We start from the raw sequence: 23403 nt of genomic DNA on the forward strand, positions 1-23403 counted from the left end.
CAGCTGTGGGAAACAGGGTAACCACCTCTGAAGATTGTGTTAGATCATTGCTACAACTTTCCATTTTCTGTAAATTATATTTCGGATGTGAACGGATGGAACATGTTTTATCCTACCTTCTGAGGTTGCTATAAATAAACATCTTGTTTTTGAATCAATTACCTTGATTTACTTGATACTTTTTTTTGTCACGTAAGCAAGTCCAAACAATGTGGTGGGGAGAGAAAAAAAAAAAAAAAAAAAACAATCATCCAATTTGGTTTATTAAAAAAATGATTGGGAAAGCATGTTTCTGGGATAAATGCCACTGTGAAAATTGAATTTAATCAAATCCTCCTCTTGATTTCCATTTGTCCAAAAATATTACCCTTTTGCCACTCCAGAGAAGAACAGAAGATGCCATACCAGTGAAGATCATACCAGATCAGTATGCTCAACGAGCAGACCAGGAGTCGCCAGATCATGGTACACTTCCATGCTGATGAAATATGTGTATTTGTGTGTTTGACATAGACAGAGAAAGAAAAAGCCAGAGAGACTCTGTAATGGTTTATAACAAGTTACCTGTGTGTATGCTTCTGAATGTATGTATGTATGTATGTGTATGTGTGTGTCTAAGTGAGAACGTCCTACAGTGATGTATCTATGACACTCCGTTCACCAGCAGAGGAGCATCCTGTTTGTCCTTCTTCATTCCTCGATCTCTGATGGGTCTCTGATGGTGGTGGCGTGACGGGCCTTCACCACTGGCAGTGATACCACCTTGGGATGAGGAAAGACCTCCTCCTCGCCCCCCTGAGGAGGAGGAGTGCTGCACGCTACGTTCGTTGTTACCATCCACACGGATCTGTGGGAAATGAAGAAACAGGTACAGTCACGTGATAACACTTGGCACACAGTAAACAGGGTTTACCAGGACAGTAGTGGCAGCTTTTCAACTTGAATACTTTAGAAACCTTGGGACACTGGGGTTTTAATTTCACACAAATGTTGACAAAAACAGAGTCTACATGTCAAATCAGCATCCATCAGCTTGTTCAGGTAATGTTTGTTAAATTATTGCTCCCATCACATTCCTTTTAAAACTAAAATGCTTAAAACGTGCATCTGTTGACTACAAACACAAAATCACTACATATTCCAGGCACAAGTCTAGTACTAATGATCAGTGGAGGAGAGAGCAACAACAAGAAACAGCATATTCCAGAGCACCATTTATAATCAACACAATAATGTGTAAAAAATAGGATCCTATAGTATAAAATATATTGAATAAAAATGTGCCATTGAGTATTTTTAATACTTTTGGCACTTGATGTACATTCTGTACATTTGTTATTGTGTTGCAGAGAAGGACAATCAGACTTGTCATGCAGACAGTGTTGTCTTGGCTTTGCGTCCTTGTTTGCTCCAGTCTCAGGTTGCTTTACTTTGGAGCACCTGAAGACCTAAGGCCATGGTTCATTGCCAGGGACAAGTGGTTGCTGCTTGAATTGAAGGTGTTCAGGGATTTTGGAGTCTGGTTAACAAATGACGGTAAAACAGAAGATAATTACCGGCAGACTGGTGTGCTGTCAGCACCAGTGCATGCAAAGCTTTTAATTTATCTACATTCCAACCCTCACCCATGGCTGTGAGCTATGGATACAGAGGAATGAGTGTACAAAAACAAGCAGCCGAAATTAGTCTCCCCTGTAGGATGGCTGAACTTGCACTTAGAGATGGGGTACATCTGAAGGGAACTCATGGCAGAGCTGGGGAGAGGGATGTTTGGACTAACATGATTAACCTGTTGCCACTGCAACCACAGGTTACATTTCTAACCTCACTAACTAAAATAGTTACTTACTTGCTAACCTGTGACACAACCTGAATTATTTGTCCCACTGCAGCCGCATGCATACCATGTCTGGATGTCGAGAACTACAAAGCTTAACAGACCTGGTTATTTAAATCTGCTAAGCTACGGTTGGGCAATCAAAAGAGGGGTTTGGCAAAGGACAGAAAAAATTCCCTTGGACATTTTTAGGACTAGGAGCTGTATAAAGATTACATTTTTAGGGATGAACATGCATGTGAGTGTGTTACCTGTAGGGTGTCTTCTTGTGCTCTTGTCTTGGGGTCTCTAACATGACGAGGTCTTGGCTCACTCCATTGTATGTCTTCACCTAAATCAAAACAGACAAAGTAAGCATCAGCCTTGTTCCCACTGCTCGATGGGGAGCTCAGCACGTGATAAACATGCACTGTGGGGGGGGGGGGAATCACTCCTGACTCCACTCACTGCCATGTAGCTAAAAACCTTTACATTGCTGCAATTTACATAAGGTACATGGCTCACTGGCAGGCAGTAATTGCTAAACATTTGTATGTGTCTCAATTGAATTTATGTTAGCAAAGATTCTTGTTTTAACCCTCTGGGGTCTGAGGGGGTTTTTGGGGCCTGGACAAATTTTGACATGTCCTGACATTTGTGCTTTTTTCAGTGTTTTTTTAAACATATTAATGTCTAAAGTCTAATAACACTGTAATCAGCACAAAATTGGCTACAATAATATGTGAGCTTCAAGTTTATACATTATTGTGTTTTTGAGAAAAAAGTGGTTATGCATGGCTAGTGAAAAACTAAAATTTTTTACTCACTGAAATAAGACCATAAAACACAAACAGAACATTGGTTCACAAGACTTTGGAGACCAGCATGTTGTAGGCTAAAGTGTTTACTTCAGAGTGCTGTGAATGTCATCTTGTTCACACATTCACAGTAAACAATACACTGATTTAAATTTTCTAAGACACTTTTTGTCCAGAAAGGCCATATGCAAGAGGGTGTGTCTGAGGATGAATAGTCATGTGATTTACCTGAGAACACAAAAGACGCACTGAACGTCCAGACAAAGGCGCGCATAATGAGCCTTTCAGTCAATGTAGATGGGACGGATTAGTGCTGTACAATACAACACAATGAGGAGCAAACGATCCTCATTTGAGTTAAAATCAGTGTTTTTACTCTGAAGTTTGATATTTTGTGTCATTTCTCGGGGGCGTGCACATATTTACCTGGTTCACCTGAGATTATTTACATGTGAACAGTGGACAGTGTACAAGGCGGGACCGCATTACCTGTAATGAGGTGAGACAGGAAAAAACGGACTTCTCCTTACGTTCATACGGATTAAATAAAAAGTGATGATTTGTTTTTGACTTGAATTGTTTCACTCAAAAGAAAACATTTCAAGCTTTCTAGCCATATAATTCTTATTTTTATGAGCCAAGTATTCGCTGAGATTCTGGTTGTTTTATTTACGCGTCTGTGAAGAGAAATGGCAGAGACAGAAAAGTCCGAGAGCGCACCCTGTCGGCTTTCTTTATTTAAAAAAAGCACAACGTTTTGTTGTTATTATGATGGTATACCACTAAAACTAGACCCTTTACAGATTTGAATGATATACTTCTTTTATCTGTACGATCAGAATTGACGGAGTAATTTCAGTTTGTTTCGGCCTTATCAGAAAAAGATGCATCAAAACGCGCCGGCGCGTGCGTCGACCCCAGAGGGTTAATGTTGATCGTGTAAAGCAAACACTTAAAATAAGAATGTATAGCAGGCAGTCTGTAAAGATCTCTTTGACTCATCTCCACTCTTTGTGCTATGTGACTAAAAAAAAAAAAAAAAAATCTAATTTATTTCTTTTAATTCACAAAGACACTTATTTCTTGCACCTCTTCTTTCTCCACCTCCTGAACAAAGATTGCCTGTATTCATTACTGGATTTAAAAAGATTTTCCACTGATAATGTGTATCATCCACAATGCTCCATAAATACTTGCTACAAAAATCCTGACATGAGGTCCCTGAGGAATGACAGTCAATGATAATTCCAAATTACCTCCTTTATACCCCCCTCCTCCTCCTCTTCCTCTTCCCCCTCGTCCTCTTGGCCCACCGCCGCCTGCTCTCTTCCTACCATCTATCCGTCTAGGCAGGGTCCCACCTCCTGTCATCAGCTCCTCAGTGGGGGCCAGAGACCAGTCGCTGAGCTCATCTCTGTGGTCTGACTCTGTCTCTGAAGCGTTGGATGCTTCAGAATTGGTGCCTGGGGACAAAGTACCCAAATCAAACCTTATCTGCTACCTCGGAACGGCAACATTGATTTAACCTTTGATTAAATGTTAATGAAGTTGTCGCCTGGGGAAGGGATTTTCCACTCAGTACTTCACTGTCTTGTGCTAGCTGCATGTTTCATGCACTTTCCACTGAAAATAAGAGCACTTACAGTCAGAGCTCGCTGTAGCAGGGAAACACTTCAGATGAGTAATTTATAATAAAGCTTCAGATCATCTTAACCTTACAGATGTACAAGCCTGGTCTTCAAATAATCATAATTAAAATCAATAATCAAATAATCGTAACATCTTCAAAAAAATGTTATGATTATTGTTTCAACAAGTTTTAAATTATTAACTTGAATGCTTTAGTTTAGGATGCCATTATTATCATACCTGAGGCAAAAGCTCCCCCTCCTCTTCGTCCCCGTCCTCCCCTTCCTCCTCCGGTGTAAGGCTTCCCTCCTCCTCCACCAACTCCTCTCCCCATCCCAAGTCCCATGCCATTGTCAAACATATAGATTTTGTCTTTGGGGTTTCGAGGCCCTGTTCCTCCTCCTCCACCTCCTCCTCCTATCTGTCTCAGCTGCTCGTCGATCTGAAGCCGCTCCAGGCGAAGCTGATCCACCTCCTGTGGGCAGTATCGGAATGTTACATGAGTCATATCCTGGTTTTATCTGTATTCAGACTTGATAATTATACATAAGGAGGAGCTTGCTTGTTCAGCACTGTATGAATAAAGCATATGTTATAAATATAATAAAAAAATGTTATCCTCTTGCACTCTGCTTCTTAATAAAAGGGTGGGGAAGCAACAAGTGCTAAAAATGTAGTCAAGCGTTTCACGTTGACTTAAATACACAAATTATCGTATCACTGTTATATTGAGCAACTACTACAGTCACAGCTGTATTTTCCAGACTATAAGTCCATCCATCTATCCATCCATCTTCTTCCGCTTATCCGGGGCCAGGTCGTGGGGGCAGTAGCCTAAGCAGGGATACCCAGATTTCCTTTTCCCTTTTCACTTCCTCCAGCTCTTCCGCGGGGACACCGAGGCGTTCCCAGGCCAGCCGGGAGACATAGTCCCTCCAGCGTGCCCTGGGTCTTCCCCAGGGCCTCCTCCTGGTGGGACATGCCCGGAACACCTCCCCATGGAGGCGCCCAGGAGGCATCCGTAGAGATGCCCGAGCCACCTCAGCTGACTCCTCTTGATGTCGAGGAGCAGCAACTCTACTCCGAGCTCCTCACCCTATCTCTAAGGGAGCACCCGGCCACCTTGCGGAGGAAGCTCATTTCAGCCGCCTGTATCCAAGATCTTGACCCAAAAGCTCATGACCATAGGTGAGAGCAGGAACATAGATTGAGCCTTTTGGCTCAGCTCCTTCACCACAACGGACTGGTACACCGACTGCACTACTGCTGCCGATGCCCCGATCCGTCTGTCAATCTCACGTTCCTTCCTTCCCTCACTCGTGAACAAGACCATGAGATACTTAAACTCCTCCACCTGAGGCCAGATCTCTCCCCTGACCTGGAGATGGCAAGCCACCGTTTTCCGGTTGAGTACCATGGCCTCGGACTTGGAGGTGCTGATTCTCATCCCAGCCGCTTCACACTCGGTTGCAAACCGCCCCAACGCACGCTGGAGATCCTGGCTTGATGAAGCTAACAGGACAAGATCATCTGAAAAAAAGCAGAGATGAGATCCTGCGGTCCCCGAACTGGACTCCCTCCGGCCTCTGGCTGCGCCTAGAAATTCTGTCCATAAAAATAATGAACAGAACCGGTGACAAGGGGCAGCCCTGCCAGAGTCCAATGTGCACTGGAGACCAGTCTGACTTACTGCCAGCAATGCGAACCAAGCTCCTGCTCCGTTTGCATAGAGACCTGATAGCCCTCAGTAACGGTCCCCGGACCCCATACTCCTGGAGCACCTCCCACAGGATGTTGCGAGGGACCCGGTCAAATGCCTTCTCCAAGTCCACAAAGCACATGTGAACTGGTTGGGCAAACTCCCATGAGCCCTCGAGCACCCTCAGGAGGGTACAGAGCTGGTCTGGCGTTCCACGACTGGGACGGAAACCGCATTGTTCCTCCTGGATCCAAGGTTCGCCCACCGGCCAGATCCTCCTCTCCAGTGGCGTGGCATGGACCTTCCCCGGGAGGCTGAGGAGTGTGATCCCTCTGTGGTTGGAGCACACCCTCCGGTCCCCTTTCTTAAAAGGATGAACCACCTCCCCCAGTCTGCCAATCTAGGGGTGCTGTCCCTGAGCGTCATGCGATGTTGCACAGGCGTGTCAGCCATGACAGCCCAACAACATGCAGAGACTTGAGGTACACGGGGCGAATCTCATCCACCCCCAGTGCTTTGCCACCGAGGAGCTGCCGAACTACCTCAGTGACTTCGGCTTGGGCGATGCATGGATCAGCCTCTGAATCCCCAGCCCCTGCTTCCCTTATGAAAGACATGTTGGCGGGGTTAAGGAGATCCTCAAAGTATTCCTTACACCGTCCAACAATATCCCCAGTCGAGGAGGAGTTCAGTGAGGCCATGGAGAAGACAGACTATAAGTCACACTTCTTTTATTCCTCTGCCTCGTCCTGTGACTTATATGTGTATTTGAAATGAATTTCATAATGTACTTCTGCTTGTTATTATTCCTAGCCTAGGTTCTTCATAGGCTAATTTAGACTATAATTAGAAATGTGAGTTTTTCTGTTCAACAACGCAGTTTTTGCTAAAAGCGACTTATACTCCTGTGCAACCTATAGCCCCGAAAATACGGTAATTAGGATTGAGAAATGATGCTAGACTGTCTTGGTCTCTGTTGTAGTACCCCAGGTAGCACACTGAAGTTTCTAAAAATTAAAACGAGTTTATCTTGGTTTGTGAGATCTGTATATAATATCAATGGCATGTAAATACACTTAGATTGAAAAAAAAAAAGCAAACATGAAGTTGTTCACATTATGATTCAACAAATACTGCATTTAAAAAGTTTTTAGTATTCTAGAAATTTTGAAATCATACTTCAATTACTCAAAGTATTTTAAAGCTGAATTAATGAATTATTGGGTGCAGCACAACATGCTGCAACACAACAAAAAATGAACCAAAAAGAAAGAGCTAAAAGACTCTAAAAAGCTCCATGTAATACTTTGGTCATTTTATACATCTATTACCTAAAAATACTGAATTTTGCATCTTTAACTTTGGCATTTCTACACACAATTTACCGTGATGACTAAAAGATCAGTATGATAATATTTTAGCTTTTTGTTTTTGCATATTTGTCATGCTTAAGTGATTCAGATCAGCAACACATTTTAATATTACACAAAGATAACAGTAATTTTTTTATAAATAAAGTAAATATAAAATGCAGTTTTTAAATGATTACATTTAAGGGGAAAAAAAGCTGTCCAGACCTGCCTGGCCCTAACCATAATAACTGGTTGTGCCACCAGTTATTGTTTTAATTCACCCGCATTGGAGGGTTTTAGAGCATGAACGGCCGGTTTAAGGTCATCCCACAGCATCAATCAGATCCTTTGACTAGACCACTCCAAAACTTTATTTTGTTCGTTTTGAGACAATCAGAGGTGGACTTACTGTTGTGTTTTAGACATTGTCCTCCTGCATAACCCCAGTGCGCTAAAGCTTGATGGCACAAACTGATAGCTGGACATTCTCGTTCAGGATTTTCTGGTAGAGTACAGAATTCATGGTTCGATCAATTATGGCAAATCGCCCAGGTCCTGAAGCCCCTTTGTTTCTCATCTGTTCTTGAATTTCTTAAGATCATGGCATGATGTGCTGCTTTTTGAGATCTTTAAGCATACTTTACTTTGTCAGACAGGTTCTATTTAAGTCGTCATTTTATTGAACTGTTCTGGCAGTAATTAGGCCTGGGTGTAGCAAGTTACATTTAACTTAGTGTTTCAAAAAAAAAGTGATTAATCACAGTTCCTTCATGATTTAGCAAAGGGGAGCAATTATTACATTTTCATATAGGGCCAGGTATTTCTACAAAATGAAGCATTATGCTATAAGCATGTTTATTTACCTTTTAAAAAAAATCTTATTGTTCTGTACCATGAACTGTTCTAGAAATTAAACATCTGATGTAAGCAGTCATGACTGGTTACAAACCTTGAGGTAGTTGAGGTGGTAGTCAAGCAGTACTGTAGCATTAGAGATGCTTTCCTTGGTCCCTACAAACACAAATGGCACCATTCCCTGAGAGAGAGATAGAGGGCATCAAAGACTGATTAGCATACAGGTTTGGTTCAGTTATATTTATTACTGGTATCACGGATTATTTTTAAATTATCCCTTTTACAGTTACCTACAGTATTATGAAGCAAAATTATGCTTTACTAAATATTATATTACCATACTCTTCTTGGTAACTAGCCTGACACCAACACCAACATTCAGTTAAAAATACTATTTTAGCTTGTGTTGTAATGTGTGACAGCTAATAGGGCAGCTTTGGTTCTACGATTAACCTATTATAGTGGCCTATAAAGGATTAAAGCAAAGTTTCTTTATTCCTGACCTCATCTGCTGCTGCCGCTGCTGCTGCCGCCGCTGCTGCCGCTGCTGCTGGGGGCTTTTTGTCATTCTCAGGCTCAATACGAACTCGCACCACACCAGATTTATCAACCACTTCCTGGATCAGTTTACCGTTCTTGCCAATCACCTTCCCTGTAAAGACAAAAACAACATTTATCAGCATTCTGAGTTTAATTGTCTGGCTAATCCTTAAATTGAAGTTACCACATGAGTAATCGCATTGTCAAAGTTGATGGATTTTTCTCACCTACTAAGTTTCGGGGAACTTTGATGACATCCTCAGAAAACTCCAGGAAACTTCTAGCTATACGGACAGCATCCTGGTCCTTACACCAAAAAAAAAGAAAAAAGAAAAAAAATTCTGTCACCTTATGACCTCGCCTGGGTTTTAATATCACATTACAAATTACAATAATTAAAAGCTTTCAAACTTTTCCAGACCATAAGTAAAGGTATGTCTCTACACCAAGGACAAGACTGACCAATGTGCATATCTATTGGTGTGTTACTTCCACCTGCATAGCAGTCGAACCATCCTACCTCTCCATATATGTGAAAGGTGCAAGTCTCTTCGTCCAAGTCTATATTTGTGACTCCAGGGACTTTACGAGCTTGTTGAATGTTGGCCCCATGAGTCCCAATGGCAAGACCCATTAAATCATCCCTAACAGCGAACTGTTCATGAAATCGTGATGCAAGCTGCCTGGAACTCTGGACACAGACACAGATGTTAACTGAGTAACAGAAAGAAAAGCACTTGGCACATCTGCACTTGTTTTTCATCTTTAACTACATCATCTTTTTATTGCTACATGGCAAACAAGTTACCAGTAGGTGCAGTAGATTCTCAGAAAACAAACACGACATTCATGATATGCACACTCTTAAGGCTGTGCAATTGGGCAATTAGTTGAAAGAGGTGTGTTCAAAAAAATTGCAGTGTCTGCCATTGACTGTACAAACTCAAAACTATTTTGTACAAATGTTTTTGTTTCTAGGATTTAGCAATCTGTGAATCACTAAACTAATATTTAGTTGTATGACCACAGTTTTCAATCAGTGAGGTCATCAATTTTGTGAAAAAACAGGTGTGAATCAGGTGGCACCTATTTAAGGATGAAGCCAGCACTTGTTGAACATGCATTTGAAAGCCTGAGGAAAATGGGTCGTTCAAGACATTGTTCAGAAGAACAGCGTACTTTGATTAAAAAGCTGATTGGAGAGGGGAAAACCTATAAAGAGGTGCAAAAAATTATAGGCTGTTCAGCTAAAATGATCTCCAATGCCTTAAAATGGAAAAACCAGAGAGAAAAAAAAAAGGCATGTGCAGAAGAGGTTACAATTTACCAAAGAACACATCAACTGGCCTAAAGAGAAATGGAGGAACATTTTGTGGCCTGATGAGAGTAAAATTGTTCTTTTTGGGTCCAAGGGCCATAGACAGTTTGTGAGACGACCCCCAAACTCTGAATTCAAGCCACAGTACACGGTGAAGACAGTGAAGCATGGTGGTGCAAGCATCATGATATGGGCATGTTTCTCCTACTATGGTGTTGGGCCTATTTATCACATACCAGGGATCATGGATCAGTTTGCATATGTCAAAATACTTGAAGAGGTCATGTTGCCTTATGCTGAAGAGGACATGCCCTTGAAATGGTTGTTTCAACAAGACAATGACCCCAAACACACTAGTAAACGAGCAAAGTCTTGGTTCCAAACCAACAAAATTAATGTTATGGAGTGGCCAGCCCAATCCCCGGACCTTAATCCAATCGAGAACTTGTGGGGTGATATCAAAATGCTGTTTCTGAAGCAAAACCAAGAAATGTAAATGAATTGTGGAATGTTGTTAAAGAATCATGGAGTGGAATAACAGCTGAAAGGTGCCACAAGTTGGTTGACTCCATGCCACACAGATGTGAAGCCGTTATAAAAAACTGTGGTCATACAACTAAATATTAGTTTAGTGATTCACAGATTGCTAAATCCTAGAAACAAAAACATTTGTACGAAATAGTTTTGAGTTTGTACAGTCAGTGGCAGACACTGCAATTTTTTTGAACACACCCCTTTCAACTAATTGCCCAATTGCACAGCCTTAAGAGCGTGCATATCATGAATGATGGGTCGTGTTTGTTTTCTGAGAATCTACTGCACCTACTGGTAACTTGTTTGCCATGTAGCAATAAAAAAAATATACTAAAAACCTGGATTATTCTGGTTAGTCACATTGTACTGCTATTATTTTGAACAATACTGTATGTAAAGACATTTACTTGCTGAGGAACCAGCAACTGCACATTTCCAATATCCTGCTTTGGTTGTCATACAGTTTAAACTCAAACTTGGACTACTACTGTATGCACTGAGCAGGATTGGGCTTATTCAAATACTTCCCAGCATATTTGATTTGACCTTTAGTGTAATGTACTTCCAGGTCAATAACCTGCAAAATTACTTGCAAAAAGATCAATTCAAATACACACAGTGTGTTTGTGTATAAATGTCTACCTCCAGCTGTCTGCTGGCCTCTTCATTCCTCAGTATGAGAGACAGTTTGGTGCGGAGACTCCTGAAGTGCATGTCACTCATCATTGTGGCCCGCTTCACTGTGACCTCATTGACTGACTGAAAACAACAAAAAAAAAAGTTTATTCCACACAAAAAATTTAGAATATGGCTGCATTATTATGTAATACTGTTGTATCTCACATGCAATCATGTTATATGAATCAATAAACCAAATTACATTGAAGTGATGCATAGAACAAGTGTTTAACTTAAAAAACAAACAAAAACGAAAACATTTAACCAACCAAGATGACCAGCTGCTTTTTCTCCGAGTCATAAGTTACACTGAAGGCTCCCACAGCTTTCTTAAAATCTTTGTGTGCTGACTCTTTGGAGCACCTGCCAACACAGAATTACACAGATAATCCATATTATTTCATGTCCTTAAATAATGCAGTGACTTCAGAAATCACTCAATCACATTTTACTGTGTTGTAAGTTTAATTTTCAATGGATAAAACTGCCATGTTAGCCCATCAATCCAGTGTACTGTGCAAATGTGTTAGACTAAAAATACACATGGGATGCTTTTAATATAAATTGCATTAATTATTTCTCATTTATCAATTAACTCGATCCAAAGTACAGTAAAGGGAACCAAACCTAAATCTAATCAGTATATGCAGCTCTCCCCTTGTTTGACCTGCACTCAGGTTCTCCTGGTACTTTGCAGAACCTTGGAGAAGCTGCTGCAGTTCTTCTGTAGATTCAGGCTGTCCCAGTGTTTCTGTCTCTTCATGTGATCCCAGACTGACTCCACACTGCCCAGATCAAGGCTATGTGGGGGTCAGACCATCTGCTGCAGGACTCCTGGTTCTTCTGACCTCTGAAAATAGTTCTTCATGAACTCTAGTGGGTTCTTTAAGGGCTTGGTGTCCTACAAAATGAACCTGGGATCAATATCACCTGATGGTGTTTTGTGACAAGAATCTAAAACATCTAAAGTCCCTAAAACTTCTGCACAGTACTGTGTTACAATCAAAAACTAAAATCAGTTCACACTGCATGTCAAAACAAAAACCAAGTCATGAAGTCTAAGATACTCTCTTTAGACCTGCAGCATTAAGCATTGAAAACTGAAACCAATGTCCACTGGACTGTCTGTCTTAGAGCTGGTAATCAGAGCTACTAGTTAAAAGGTACCGTCTTTGCCTTTTTCTGATGTAGCTCAGAGTCACGAGAAGCACACACACGTTTGTGACAGGCACAAACAAAAATCGCATACCCTGGTTCTTACACGGTGGCTGCAATTACTAACAGTAGGGACAATGCAGAAAACAGACTTCAGAAAATGGCTTAATGAAAATCACCGGTGCAACATTGTATGTCAATGAAACTGATTTTGTGTGCAGTGCAAAAGAACACAGTAGCTACTCTTTCAAAACATATTTTCACTTTGTCATTATGGGCCACAAGGTGAACCAGGCAAAAATAGAATTGTATCCATTTCAAATTAAACCCAACACAAAAAAAAAAAAAAATGAAGGTATCCAAAGACTTTCTGAAGTCACTGTGTACAGAGCCAGCTGGTGGCACAGGTCATATAGGCAGTGCTGGATGGGGCACTGCTGCGAGCCCTAAAAAATAAATAAATGAAATGAAATAAAATAAATAAATAATAGTAATAATTTGCAGTCCCAACTGGTGCCCTTTCCTTGTGCTATTGTGAATAAAAAATTGAAATTCAGGAAAAAAAAAAAACAAAACAACATCCTGATTATTTGATTGACCTGGCCAGCCCTGAATGTGTCCTGCTGCGCCATGCACTGTGGGAGAGGGGGTTGGGTGAGTTAATGGCGAGCATCTTGGCAGCAGTCTAATTGACAGACATCAACAAGTGCAAGTTATAAATCATGAGGTTTGCCTTTGCAGCAAAGAAGTCTAGACATGCTCAATTATAGATGAAAGCTATCAGAGACTTTGTAAATTACCATTTGTATCAAAATCTTTGCATTCCTTTTTTATATTACATTGTACTGTTTTGTATTGTTTGAACAATTATTCATATAGTGGGAGCTTTCTTAATACTTGCACCAAACCATAATCTCGCCTAGGGCACCAAGATGGCTTGCAGATTTTTGACATGTACACTTTTTTCTATATGGTAGCCTAATGTTACTACCCAGGATATGAATTATAGCATGCCCTGAGGGGTGCAGGGTCAATGACAATAGAAAGGCTACTGCAGAGATTTTGATGAAGATGAAAAGATTTCACACGTTCTTGGATCGATAGCAAAACATTGTTAAAACACACATGATAACTTTTACAACCCTCTCAAAGCATGCGAACTACAAATTCAGATTTCATCAGAAGAAGCTGTCCTTTATGCTGGAGACCCTTTCTGCGCACTTGTCTCACAGCAGCTGCAATAGAAGCAAATTTGTCCAGCACAGACAATGGCTCAGTTTGATGAAGTTTAACTTATTTACAGTCGGAGGGTTATTTGTGTTTAAATCTGTGAATATTATTCTGACCTTCGAATGAAAACACCTTGCGAGTCATGATAAATAAGACCTAACCTGGATGTATCATGATTAGTACCTTACAGGCATTTCTTAGAGCAGGTCAAGTCAGTCTTTGAGCTGCTGTCTTGAGGCAGGTTTTGAGCCACTGCTGGGGTCTGTGATATTGTAGCTATTTGATGCTTCTTTAGGGTATAAGGGGGAAAAAGAATGAACTGACAATGTTTGTCCAGAGACAACATAAATCTGACAAAAGATTAAAAGGAGACAAACTGTATAACTAAAAATTAAATCATTTAATAAGGTCTGCAAAATTCAGTTTGGTTTGAAAACAAAGGGATTTCTGTGCTTGACTGTTAATGCAAATGATTTTAAAACGTTTTAGTGCACTCCCTCTGGCAGTCACTGCACGATCAACATGTAGACATAGAAAAAAATGTTTCAAATGTGTGGAGCTATCAAATATGATATCACAAACCCACAATGGATCATACCATTTCTTCTCCCTACTGTGAGCCCTGCACAGCTTCAAAAGCAGCCACACTGAATTCACCTATTGTCAGTAGTGTCTGAAACATCATCAGGACATGTGCAAAATATTTCAAGAGCCGCATTTATGTATTAGTTTGTGGACTAATTGTTGTGTGTAGATTTAAGTGACACATATGTGATTCTTAAGAACAGCACACATCCATATCACAACACTAGTTATTACGTGGAAAGATTGTATGGGAGGCTGCTAAACTCAATGAGTGAAGCCTGCTACTCAAAGTGAGTATGTAAAATGTAAAAAAAAAAAAAAAATAAGAAAATGATCAAACAAGACTGTTGGCAAAGCGTTTAGGATGAGTCAATCGTGACCTAAACTATGATATAGCCGGTGCGTACACAATCCTGCCCCTACATCAAGTAGAGCATATTTAGACTTTTCAAATTGTAACCCAAATATTTAACCCAATCATCCACCAATTTATTTTTAAAGGGTTATTAGTTTGATCCTTGCAGGTTTTAGATCATAAAAACGCCATGTGACTAATACATATTTTGTATTAGTGGTGCTGTTGTTCTACTGGCAATAACGTGCCACTTATCATTTTGTGTTAATCTGAGCGAGGAACAGCAGGCTCTGGCAAGACCCTTATAAGCAACTCTCACTAAGGCCGAAAATCTTTGTTAAAGCTGAAATGAGGGTTGATCTAGGCAAAAAATTTAATATCAAACTTACATCTGCCGTAGATCTTCAGGTACATCCAGTTTGATCTTTATGAAGGAGGTTTTAGTGGCTGGTTTATTCGGGTTGACCGGCCTTAACCGCTCCAGCGTCACAATCTCATTTAATGTAGCATCACATGCAGCGTACTCTATTACATAAAACTAGAGACAGAGAGAAAAATATTGTCACAATTATCTAGAGAAAAAAAACAAAAAATGTGCCACTGTAGTTTTGGAAAAAGGTGAAAAACAACTGTTTATCAATACATAAAACATACAAATCAGATCAGTTTTAATAATGTAAATTAAGTTTTCTGTACATTGAAGGCATAAATGAGCCTTAGAATTTATGCAGTCTGAAACTTACCTCTCCTTTGACCATGCGAACCTTGGCCAGCCACCATCCACATGGCTCCTTGTCATTAGCCCTAGAATATACCTGGCAACATACACACACAGCCAATTCTACTAAACCTTTAACTTCAAACACATAGCTGAGACATTAAAGACATGTAGCACAGAGGAAAAGGGTAAGAACAAACAAACTGAACGATTTGCCCATTAAATATTTAATAGTGAGCAAAACCAACTTCTCTCATGACAATGGCAATTAAAGTCCAAACCTGTCCTGTTTTCAGGTCAGCATGCACTCTTTTGTGCTGTTTCACATGAAAATAAAAAAGTATTAGTAGTTCTGTTGTTTCTGCATTTTCTCCCAATTTTTCAATTTTAACCTTCCACAGAAAGTTTGTTGTTTCAAGTCTACATACTTAACATTATTCCCTGCAACATCACACAGAAACAACAAATATGTAAGAACAATCTGTAAATCAATGCTGCACACCACCTCCTGACCAACAGCACCTTTTTTTTTTTTTTTTTTTTTTAAAACAGAGAATAATGAGCTTGAAGAATCGCTTGAGGTCCATGTGGTTGAATTTCAACATCTTCCCTTTTGCTCCAAATATATCAACACTGTTTTCTAAATCAATTATGTCTGGTGGTGATTAATTTAATTTTCTGAAGGTCTTGAATTAATCCCACCTCAACCTCATCGCTCTCATTTATCTCTTTGCAGAACCCTGTTGGCGGAGGAAAACGCACATCCTGAAATGGGACCTGGCGTTCTGGCTGCCAGCTAGGATAGAGGAAAACACACATACAGTGTGAATTTCACTGTCATTCTATCTGCAAAGGTAAACCTTGTTATATTCTGTTTTGAATGTGCAGTACTCACTTGTTTTCAAACACCACAGTGACTGATGCTTCATGAACATCTTTCACAAAAGCCTACAAGAATCACAGAAAGGAATGATGTTAAAATAATAATTTAAAAAGTCAATACAGCCTTACACCGGCCTTAGACTGTACAATGCTTACAACTCTGCTTCCCAAACCCAAAACAGTTAGCAACAACAAAAAAAAAAAAAAAGCCCAAACTGGTCCCTTTTTTATCTCTTTTGACTTTGACTCAGGTTTGGCTCAGTCTCTCACTGGCAAATATCTGGCAATAATACTTTCATCCATCATCTGCTCCTTATCCTGGCATGTCCAAGGTCACGTGTGGGAGGGTTTGGGGGGTGGCAGGAGCCAATCCCCGCTGACACAGGGTGACAGCCAGAGTCCACCCCTGGACTGATCAGTCTATCAAGGCTGACATAAAGACAAATAAACACTCAAACCTATACGTCCTAATAATGCTTGCCACTCATGGTAACAAAACTATTTGTAATTGTACATTTTTGTATTTGCCCAGTGCCACATTCAGATTACAGAAAAATACATTTAATGCTCATGTTGTTACCTCTGTTTTTGCCAACAAAAACCAAACAGGAACATTGCGGTTTAGTGGTGTACCAATTTCTTCATGCACTGAACACACTTCAGCTACAAGTGTCTGCAGTATGTACAAGACTATGGGTGATTACCTAAAGGTCTGCACATTACTTACGACCGTCACTTGTTCTGCAACCAAACTGGTAGTGCTATTTGTAGACAAACACAGCCCAGCACCTGTGTCAATATCTACTATGACGCACCTGAGCTGATTCTTCTCAGTCTGATTAATAAAGTCCAAATGCATAACTCCCAAATGTTCCTTTACCCTACTTGTTGACGCTTGTCTTCAGAGCGGCCCGCTGAGGGAGACAACACACGGTCGCTGCTGTCATCCCAGATGAAGCCTGATGAACAAGAAGAAGCTGTGCACACAGTAAAAGTCCACACTTGTACTGCTCAGACCCACATTAGCCCCGGTACGTCACAGATGTAGCTCGCAGCGCTGAGGCAGCGGGCTAAGCTTTGTTTACAGGCTGGACACAAACACGCAGGCCCGCACACACTAATCCTACCCAGCCAGACCAAGGCTTGTCTGAGGTGGCCCACAGGAAAACATACCTTATAAAAGGCCCCACTCGTCCCCTTCACTTCCACGACCAGCTCGTCCATGACGCACGGTGGGACAGCTCACGAGCTACCGTCGGCGATATTAGCAGCTAGCTGGCTAGCCTGCCCGACCCCAGCCTATGCTAAGAGGCTTAGCTGTTAGCACACACGACCACGAGAACTGTGGGTGGCACTGAGAAGGTTTCCCGCTGTGACCCGCCTGTGTTTCCTGCAGATGAATCAAAAGCGAGCCATGCAGCTCCCCGGGTCAGCTCGTAGCAGCTAGTCCGACGATCCGGGCTGAGGCAGCGATGGGCGCATCTCTCCATGTGACGTCTCTCTTTCTTCCTCTACTGAGGCTGCTGCGCTTTTAAAGCTGCTGCTGCTCTCCACAGGTAGCAGGCAGCAACGCCGAGGAGACGGACCGCCAGCTCTGTCCTCCAATAACAGGAGATTCCAAACAAACCAAAGCAGCCTAAACTTTGACCCCTGTAAACAGCGTCGGTGAGGCCGGAGCTATTTCAGTGTATGTTTTAAACAAGGACACGGTTTAGCGGACTGGGCAAACTTCTTTAACTGGTCCTTTGGTTCCTTCGCTAAGATGTTTGGCTTCTCACCTCTCAGGTATTTGTACTTGAGTATTTATTTTTCTGAAGACTACCTTTACTCTCTGCCTTTACTCTCTACATTTAAACACAAATATCTGTACTTTCTACTCCTTACATTATCAAAACAGGCTAATTACTTTTTCAACCTCCGTGGATGACGTCACGACGTAAAAGACGTAACTAAGTAAAGAGGGAAATCGAGTGAATGCACAGGTTATGATAGAAAGAAAATCTGCGTGAGACATAGAGGAAGAAAGGCATCCAGGGAGTGTTGCCAAGTTCGACCACGATGCAGCAGATTCAGAAAAGCCAGACGTTCCCCATCCATGGCCGTATTTAAAGAACTGATCCAGAATGATTCATGGTGAATGTGGTTTGTTCCCTGTACCAGCTCTGTGCAGATTGTTGATGAAAGAAGAATTTCCTTTTTTGTGTTGAACTTTTTTAGTCTACACTGTAAAACCAAACAGTGCATCTTATTAAAAGAAGTTAGTTCTTTATTACTTACTTCTGCCAAATACTTGGAGTCACTTATTCACAATGATTATATGTACTCAAAAATGAATTGTTGATATGAATATGATATGAACAACTTATATTGAGTGCATTTAGATTGTTGGTTCATTTTCAGTATGTGGACTCATGATGATGTCATTATTCTAAAAAAATTCTTCCAGGTCAAGAATAAAATATGTCTGTTGTCCCTTTTCCCTCCTTCCCCCTGAGCATCAGAGGGACATCTGCTTTGTCCATCCGAGAGCTATCAGTTGGCTTCAGCAACACAAACATGGGGGTGAGGAGGAGCATGTGTCCGCAAATTACTCATTTAAATGTGCTTTTCATAACAATCAACTTTAACAAATTAGTAATGTTTTTGTTTAAGAGTGTTTAAGGCTCTTTTTCAAATATAGTTTTCAATCTGAAGTTATAACGTTTGCACTGTTTGGTTAACCATGATCACCACTGAGGCAAAAATGACATTTGACATCTGTGAGAGCACTCCATAGATCAGTCAAATAAAGTTAAGTTTTTTATTATTTTGCATTGTTTTTAAAGAATCATTACATGATAGACAGTAAATCTTTATAAACTTTAAAACCCCAGCATATTAACATTACTAAAAGAACTGCCGATTTAACAAAAGAAGATTCAAGTGATTTCTGGTTCCTTGTTAGTATATTAATGAGTGTTAACATGTAAAGTTCGCTAAAGCGTTAACATGATTCCCTTGGGGACTCAGATTGTCTTTAACATAAGTTTAACATTAATAGTGATTTAACCTTAACGTTAAGTTATGCTGAATTAACTATTAGGCTCAGACAGCTAGGAAGCTCCTCCCGGGTGGACTAGTTGGATGTTAGGATTTAGCAGCTGTCTCCTTCCCTGGAGCTCCTGTCCTGTCTCAACTGTAATAATGTAAACAGTAACTTGTGCAGTCAACAAAATAACATACATAAGCTGTGGAAACATGTTTTCTTTTGTTAGGGAAGAATATCAGGGAAAAAGAAAGGCTACAACAGGGAGACTCTTATTCTGGCAGGTCATAAAGTAAAGTCGGGGGAAATCATCAGGAAAGTGTAAAAAATGTATGGCATACCTAAATCCACCATGTAGAGCCCAAGGAGGGACAAGAATGTGGGCCTCATCCAAACCGGGCTCTTACCTGTGAAGAAGAAGAGGCACTGGTTACCTACATTGTGGCTTTCCATTGACAAGGACTGTCATTAAATGTTTGGCCTTGGAGATCATCAAAACCCATACCACAAACACCAACTCACTGGTAAATTTAGAGAAAGGCCTCAGTGACAACTGGCAAATGTCGCCTCCCTGAACTCACCAGCCGCACACCAGACTCCCTAGACCAAGCCAGGGTCCATGGGGCAACACCTGAGACACTGGAAACATTTTTCAGCCTTTAAGAAAATATGATTTAACATCCACAGTCTCCAAGACAAGCCTCACCTCATCTGGAACTGAGACTGGACTTGGCAACAAGCCTAAGCCCAAGGAAAAGGTTCTGTGCCAGACAGGAAAAAAGCATGTTTACATGTTTACCAACCACCAGGGAGCACATAAACGGTGTACTGCTGCATCAGTGCATCAGGGACCTCCATTCCTCCCTTCATGATATATCCCGTGTCTTCCTAGTATGGCATATGTCCTCAATGGTCCACAAGACAGCATCTATGGATTTTCAGACAAGGGCTACATGACCACAGAGCTCTTTTTAAAAGGGATGCATCATTTCATTAAACATGCCCCCACAGAACGATCTTCAATTTTAATTATGGACCAGCATGAAACTCACTGCCAACCCCAGGTCATTGATATCTACAGATCCAATCAGATCACACATACACACAACCCACATCTTCCAACCACATTGGGTTTTTTAATCTGTTCAAGGCTGTTTTCACCAGCCTGGCCAATGGACTCGTGAGTGGTGACGTGGTGGTTGGAAAAAACAGTTCCGCATTGTGTTAAAACGCAGTTACCTTCAGTAACATCGTCTCTGCATTCAGGAAGGCAGGAATCTACCCACTGTCCAGAGAGGCTGTTGATATGTTACAGGTAAAATTTTATTCATGTGCTCTCTAAACCTTATTTTGATTGCATTAATATTAAAAATGTTAGTTAATATATTTTCTTACTTCAACACAGATTGTGTAATTGGTTCCGGCACCTCCACCTACTGTGCCATCCTCCTCCAGTGCAGAAGAAGCACCAACCCCATGCACTTCATTCAGTTCTTCTTCAACACCAGAGAGATCCATACATTTCCCAGCTACATGCCCAACATGTAAGAGAAGCAACTAAAATTACTTGGTTGAAAGTGATCTTATCCCACCTTCACTTGCCAAGATCCTTGTCACACCCACCGCCACAGGTAGGGGCAGATGGCGGTTGCCAATGCAGGCACGAGTGCTCAGCAGTGATGAGTATTGAGGCTTCCTACAAAACAGTGAGGCTGAAGAGAAACAAAAAGAAGAAGGAAAGAAAAAGAGAAAACAACCACAGTAAAGAAAGAGAGAAGAAAAAAGATCCAGGACAGAAGAAAAGGTGGAGAATGGAGACCAGATGAAGAAAAACAGTGAAGGCCACTGTGCAAACTGTAGGAGCCTTACACCACCAGGGTCAGAGGCAGAGATAGATGAAGAATTTGAAAAATCCTGGAAGCTGAAATGTAAAACTGGAGTTGGAAGCTTAGCTTGTTTAGCTAAAAAAACATTCAACAATGCTGAAAAGGGTGGAAAGAGAATGATTGTCACGGTTCGGCCAGGCTCCCTCCTCAGACAATCAACACAATCCATTTCACCTCATCACCACAGTCATCCAGCCACGCATAAAAGCACTCCCCACACTCCTCTCCTTGTCCGATCTCGTTAACATGACATGGACCTTACTCCCACGATCTAAAATGATTAACCACGATTCTCCTGTTCCTGTTTCCTTGGTTTTCCGTTTGTCCAGTTTATGTATCCCTATGTTTTCCGTTTGTACCAGGTTTTCCATTTCCTTGACCAGCGTGCTCCCTGTGTTAATAAAACTTTTGAAGGACTTCACTTACCTCTGTGTCTGCCTGTATATGTAACAATGATATGATGAAGTAGAAATAAATTGGCTTTCAATTGCTAAAGAAAGAAACCTTACACTAACATGCAAGAAGACAGTGTAGTGAAGAACCTTTGTAGCAGGATAGGATAGAAAAGAAGGAAAGAAGAACTGAAGGAATTAAATATGAGTTAAATAAAGAAAAAGGCAAGAATGAAACAGCAAAAAGTGAAATTGTAGAAAGACTATATAGTGTAGTTTTAAAACCAATAAATACTGTTGAAAAATAGAGAAGGTATTAATAGGGATGTGTAACCAAAGCAGGGGTATTTCAAGGAAGGTTTTCTTATAGAGAAAGAAGAGACGATGGAAGGAGAGACTCCAAAAAGGGAAGACCTGAAGGAATGAAAGTAGTTTGAGTAAAGAATAAACTGATGTGCATTGGTCAAAAAGCTGAAAGGGAAAATGTGCTGGAAAAGAGCAAATATTTGCATTTCTTAGCCTTTATTTTGAAATTATGTAATAAAAAGGCTTTTATTTTGAAAAGGCAGCATGCTGCAGGATACTCGTGACCCTGAGTTAAGATCTGAACTTTAATTTTGAATATTTATTGTACCTTGCATCACTACAGTAACTTCATATACATAACTGTAGACTTTTATTGTGAAAGTCTGACCATGTCCCCCTGAAGAAGACATTATGCCTGACATTTAAAATGGCCCCAGTTGGTGCCTAAAGCTGTATGCCAATTACAGAAGTCTATTTTAAGGTCATATTGCTGTTTCAGGGCTTTTATATTGAAAGAATGCTATAAAACGGCCTTTATTTTGAAAGGACAGCGTACTGCAGCAGACTAGTGGGACCTTATATTAGAATCTGGACTTTATTTTGAATATTACTTACACTTTACAAAACCAAGATATCTTCGTATAAATAACTGTAGACTTTTATTGTGAAAGTCTGAACATGGCCTGCTGATATTGCCTAAAGCTGTATACCAATTACAAATGTCCATTTTAAGGTTATGTTGCTGTTTCAGGGCTTTTATTTTGAAAGAATGCTATAAAAAGACATTTGTTTTGAAAGGACAAAGTGTTGCAGGAGACTCGCGTGATTCATCACGTTCATAACAAGCTCGTTAATACCTTAAAGACCTCATAGTACCATATTATCCCAATAGACCACTTCGCTCTCAGAGTGCAGGTCTACTTGTGGTTCCCAGAGTTTCCAAAAGCAGACTGGGAGGCAGAGCCTTTAGTTATCAAGCTCCTCTCCTGTGGAACCAGCTCCCAGCCTGGGTTCAGGAGGCAGACACTCTGTACTTTTAAGGCTAGACTTAAAACCTTCCTCTTTGACAAAGCATATAGTTAGGGCTGGCTTCAGGCAACCCTGAACCATCCCTTAGTTATGCTGCTATAGGCCTAGACTGCCCAAGGACCATCGGTGCACTGAGCTCCCCTACCCTTTTCTCTCTGCTCTATCCACTCACCCCAACCGGTTGCGGCAGATGGCCGCCCAAACTGAGCCCGGTTCTGCTGGAGGTTTTTTCTTCCGTTAAAGGGAGTTTTTCCTCTCCACTGCCGCCAAGTGTTTGCTCATAAGGGAATTGTTGGGTTTTTAGTTTTAGTAAAGTGTCTTGAGATGATTTGTATTGTGATTTGGCGCTATACAAATAAAATTGAATTGAAGCGATTTACAAAATCCCCCATCTCAGCTTTCCAGCTCAAAATCCTGGTCTTATTTAACATGGGAGTGAATGGTGCAGTTTGATGGTTTTCCTGTCCTAATGAGGCTCAGGACAAGAAATGTGTAAGTCTGGTGGTTTTGGTGGTCACAGTTTCTGAATCTAGACAAATTTATCTACTACTTTTTAGAAAATGGCGTATCGAGACGCAAAATTGCAGTCGTGACAGCAAGT

General features: G+C 40.9%; 1 protein-coding gene across 1 annotated transcript; it reads right to left on the minus strand.

The window, feature by feature from the left end:
- Window positions 1-241: 241 nt before the first annotated feature.
- On the minus strand, window positions 242-17929 carry fmr1 (fragile X messenger ribonucleoprotein 1). The gene is made up of 15 exons (XM_026331091.2): window positions 17338-17929; window positions 16178-16230; window positions 15985-16078; window positions 15308-15379; window positions 14954-15102; window positions 11509-11602; window positions 11204-11320; window positions 9230-9400; window positions 8937-9015; window positions 8673-8821; window positions 8264-8350; window positions 4504-4738; window positions 3891-4097; window positions 2089-2168; window positions 242-847 (listed from the first exon to the last, which is right to left on the minus strand). Exons 1-15 carry the CDS (start codon window positions 17386-17388, stop codon window positions 644-646), a joined length of 1842 nt encoding a protein of 613 aa, XP_026186876.1. The 5' UTR covers window positions 17389-17929; the 3' UTR covers window positions 242-643.
- Between the last annotated feature and the right edge of the window lie 5474 nt (window positions 17930-23403).

The sequence above is a fragment of the Mastacembelus armatus genome, chromosome 10, assembly GCF_900324485.2.
Source record: "Mastacembelus armatus chromosome 10, fMasArm1.2, whole genome shotgun sequence".
Taxonomy (NCBI): Eukaryota; Metazoa; Chordata; class Actinopteri; order Synbranchiformes; family Mastacembelidae; genus Mastacembelus; species Mastacembelus armatus.

What these genes read in the sequence shown, in the direction of transcription:
- fmr1 (XM_026331091.2), bottom strand. Translation starts at nt 17,388, where the DNA reads ATGGACGAGCTGGTCGTGGAAGTGAAGGGGACGAGTGGGGCCTTTTAT. An exon ending in CCTTTCACATATATGGAGAG is followed by an intron (nt 9,016 to 9,229) that starts GTAGGATGGTTC and finishes TTTTGGTGTAAG; the next exon opens with GACCAGGATGCTGTCCGTAT. An exon ending in AGTTCCCCGAAACTTAGTAG is followed by an intron (nt 8,822 to 8,936) that starts GTGAGAAAAATC and finishes TTGTCTTTACAG; the next exon opens with GGAAGGTGATTGGCAAGAAC.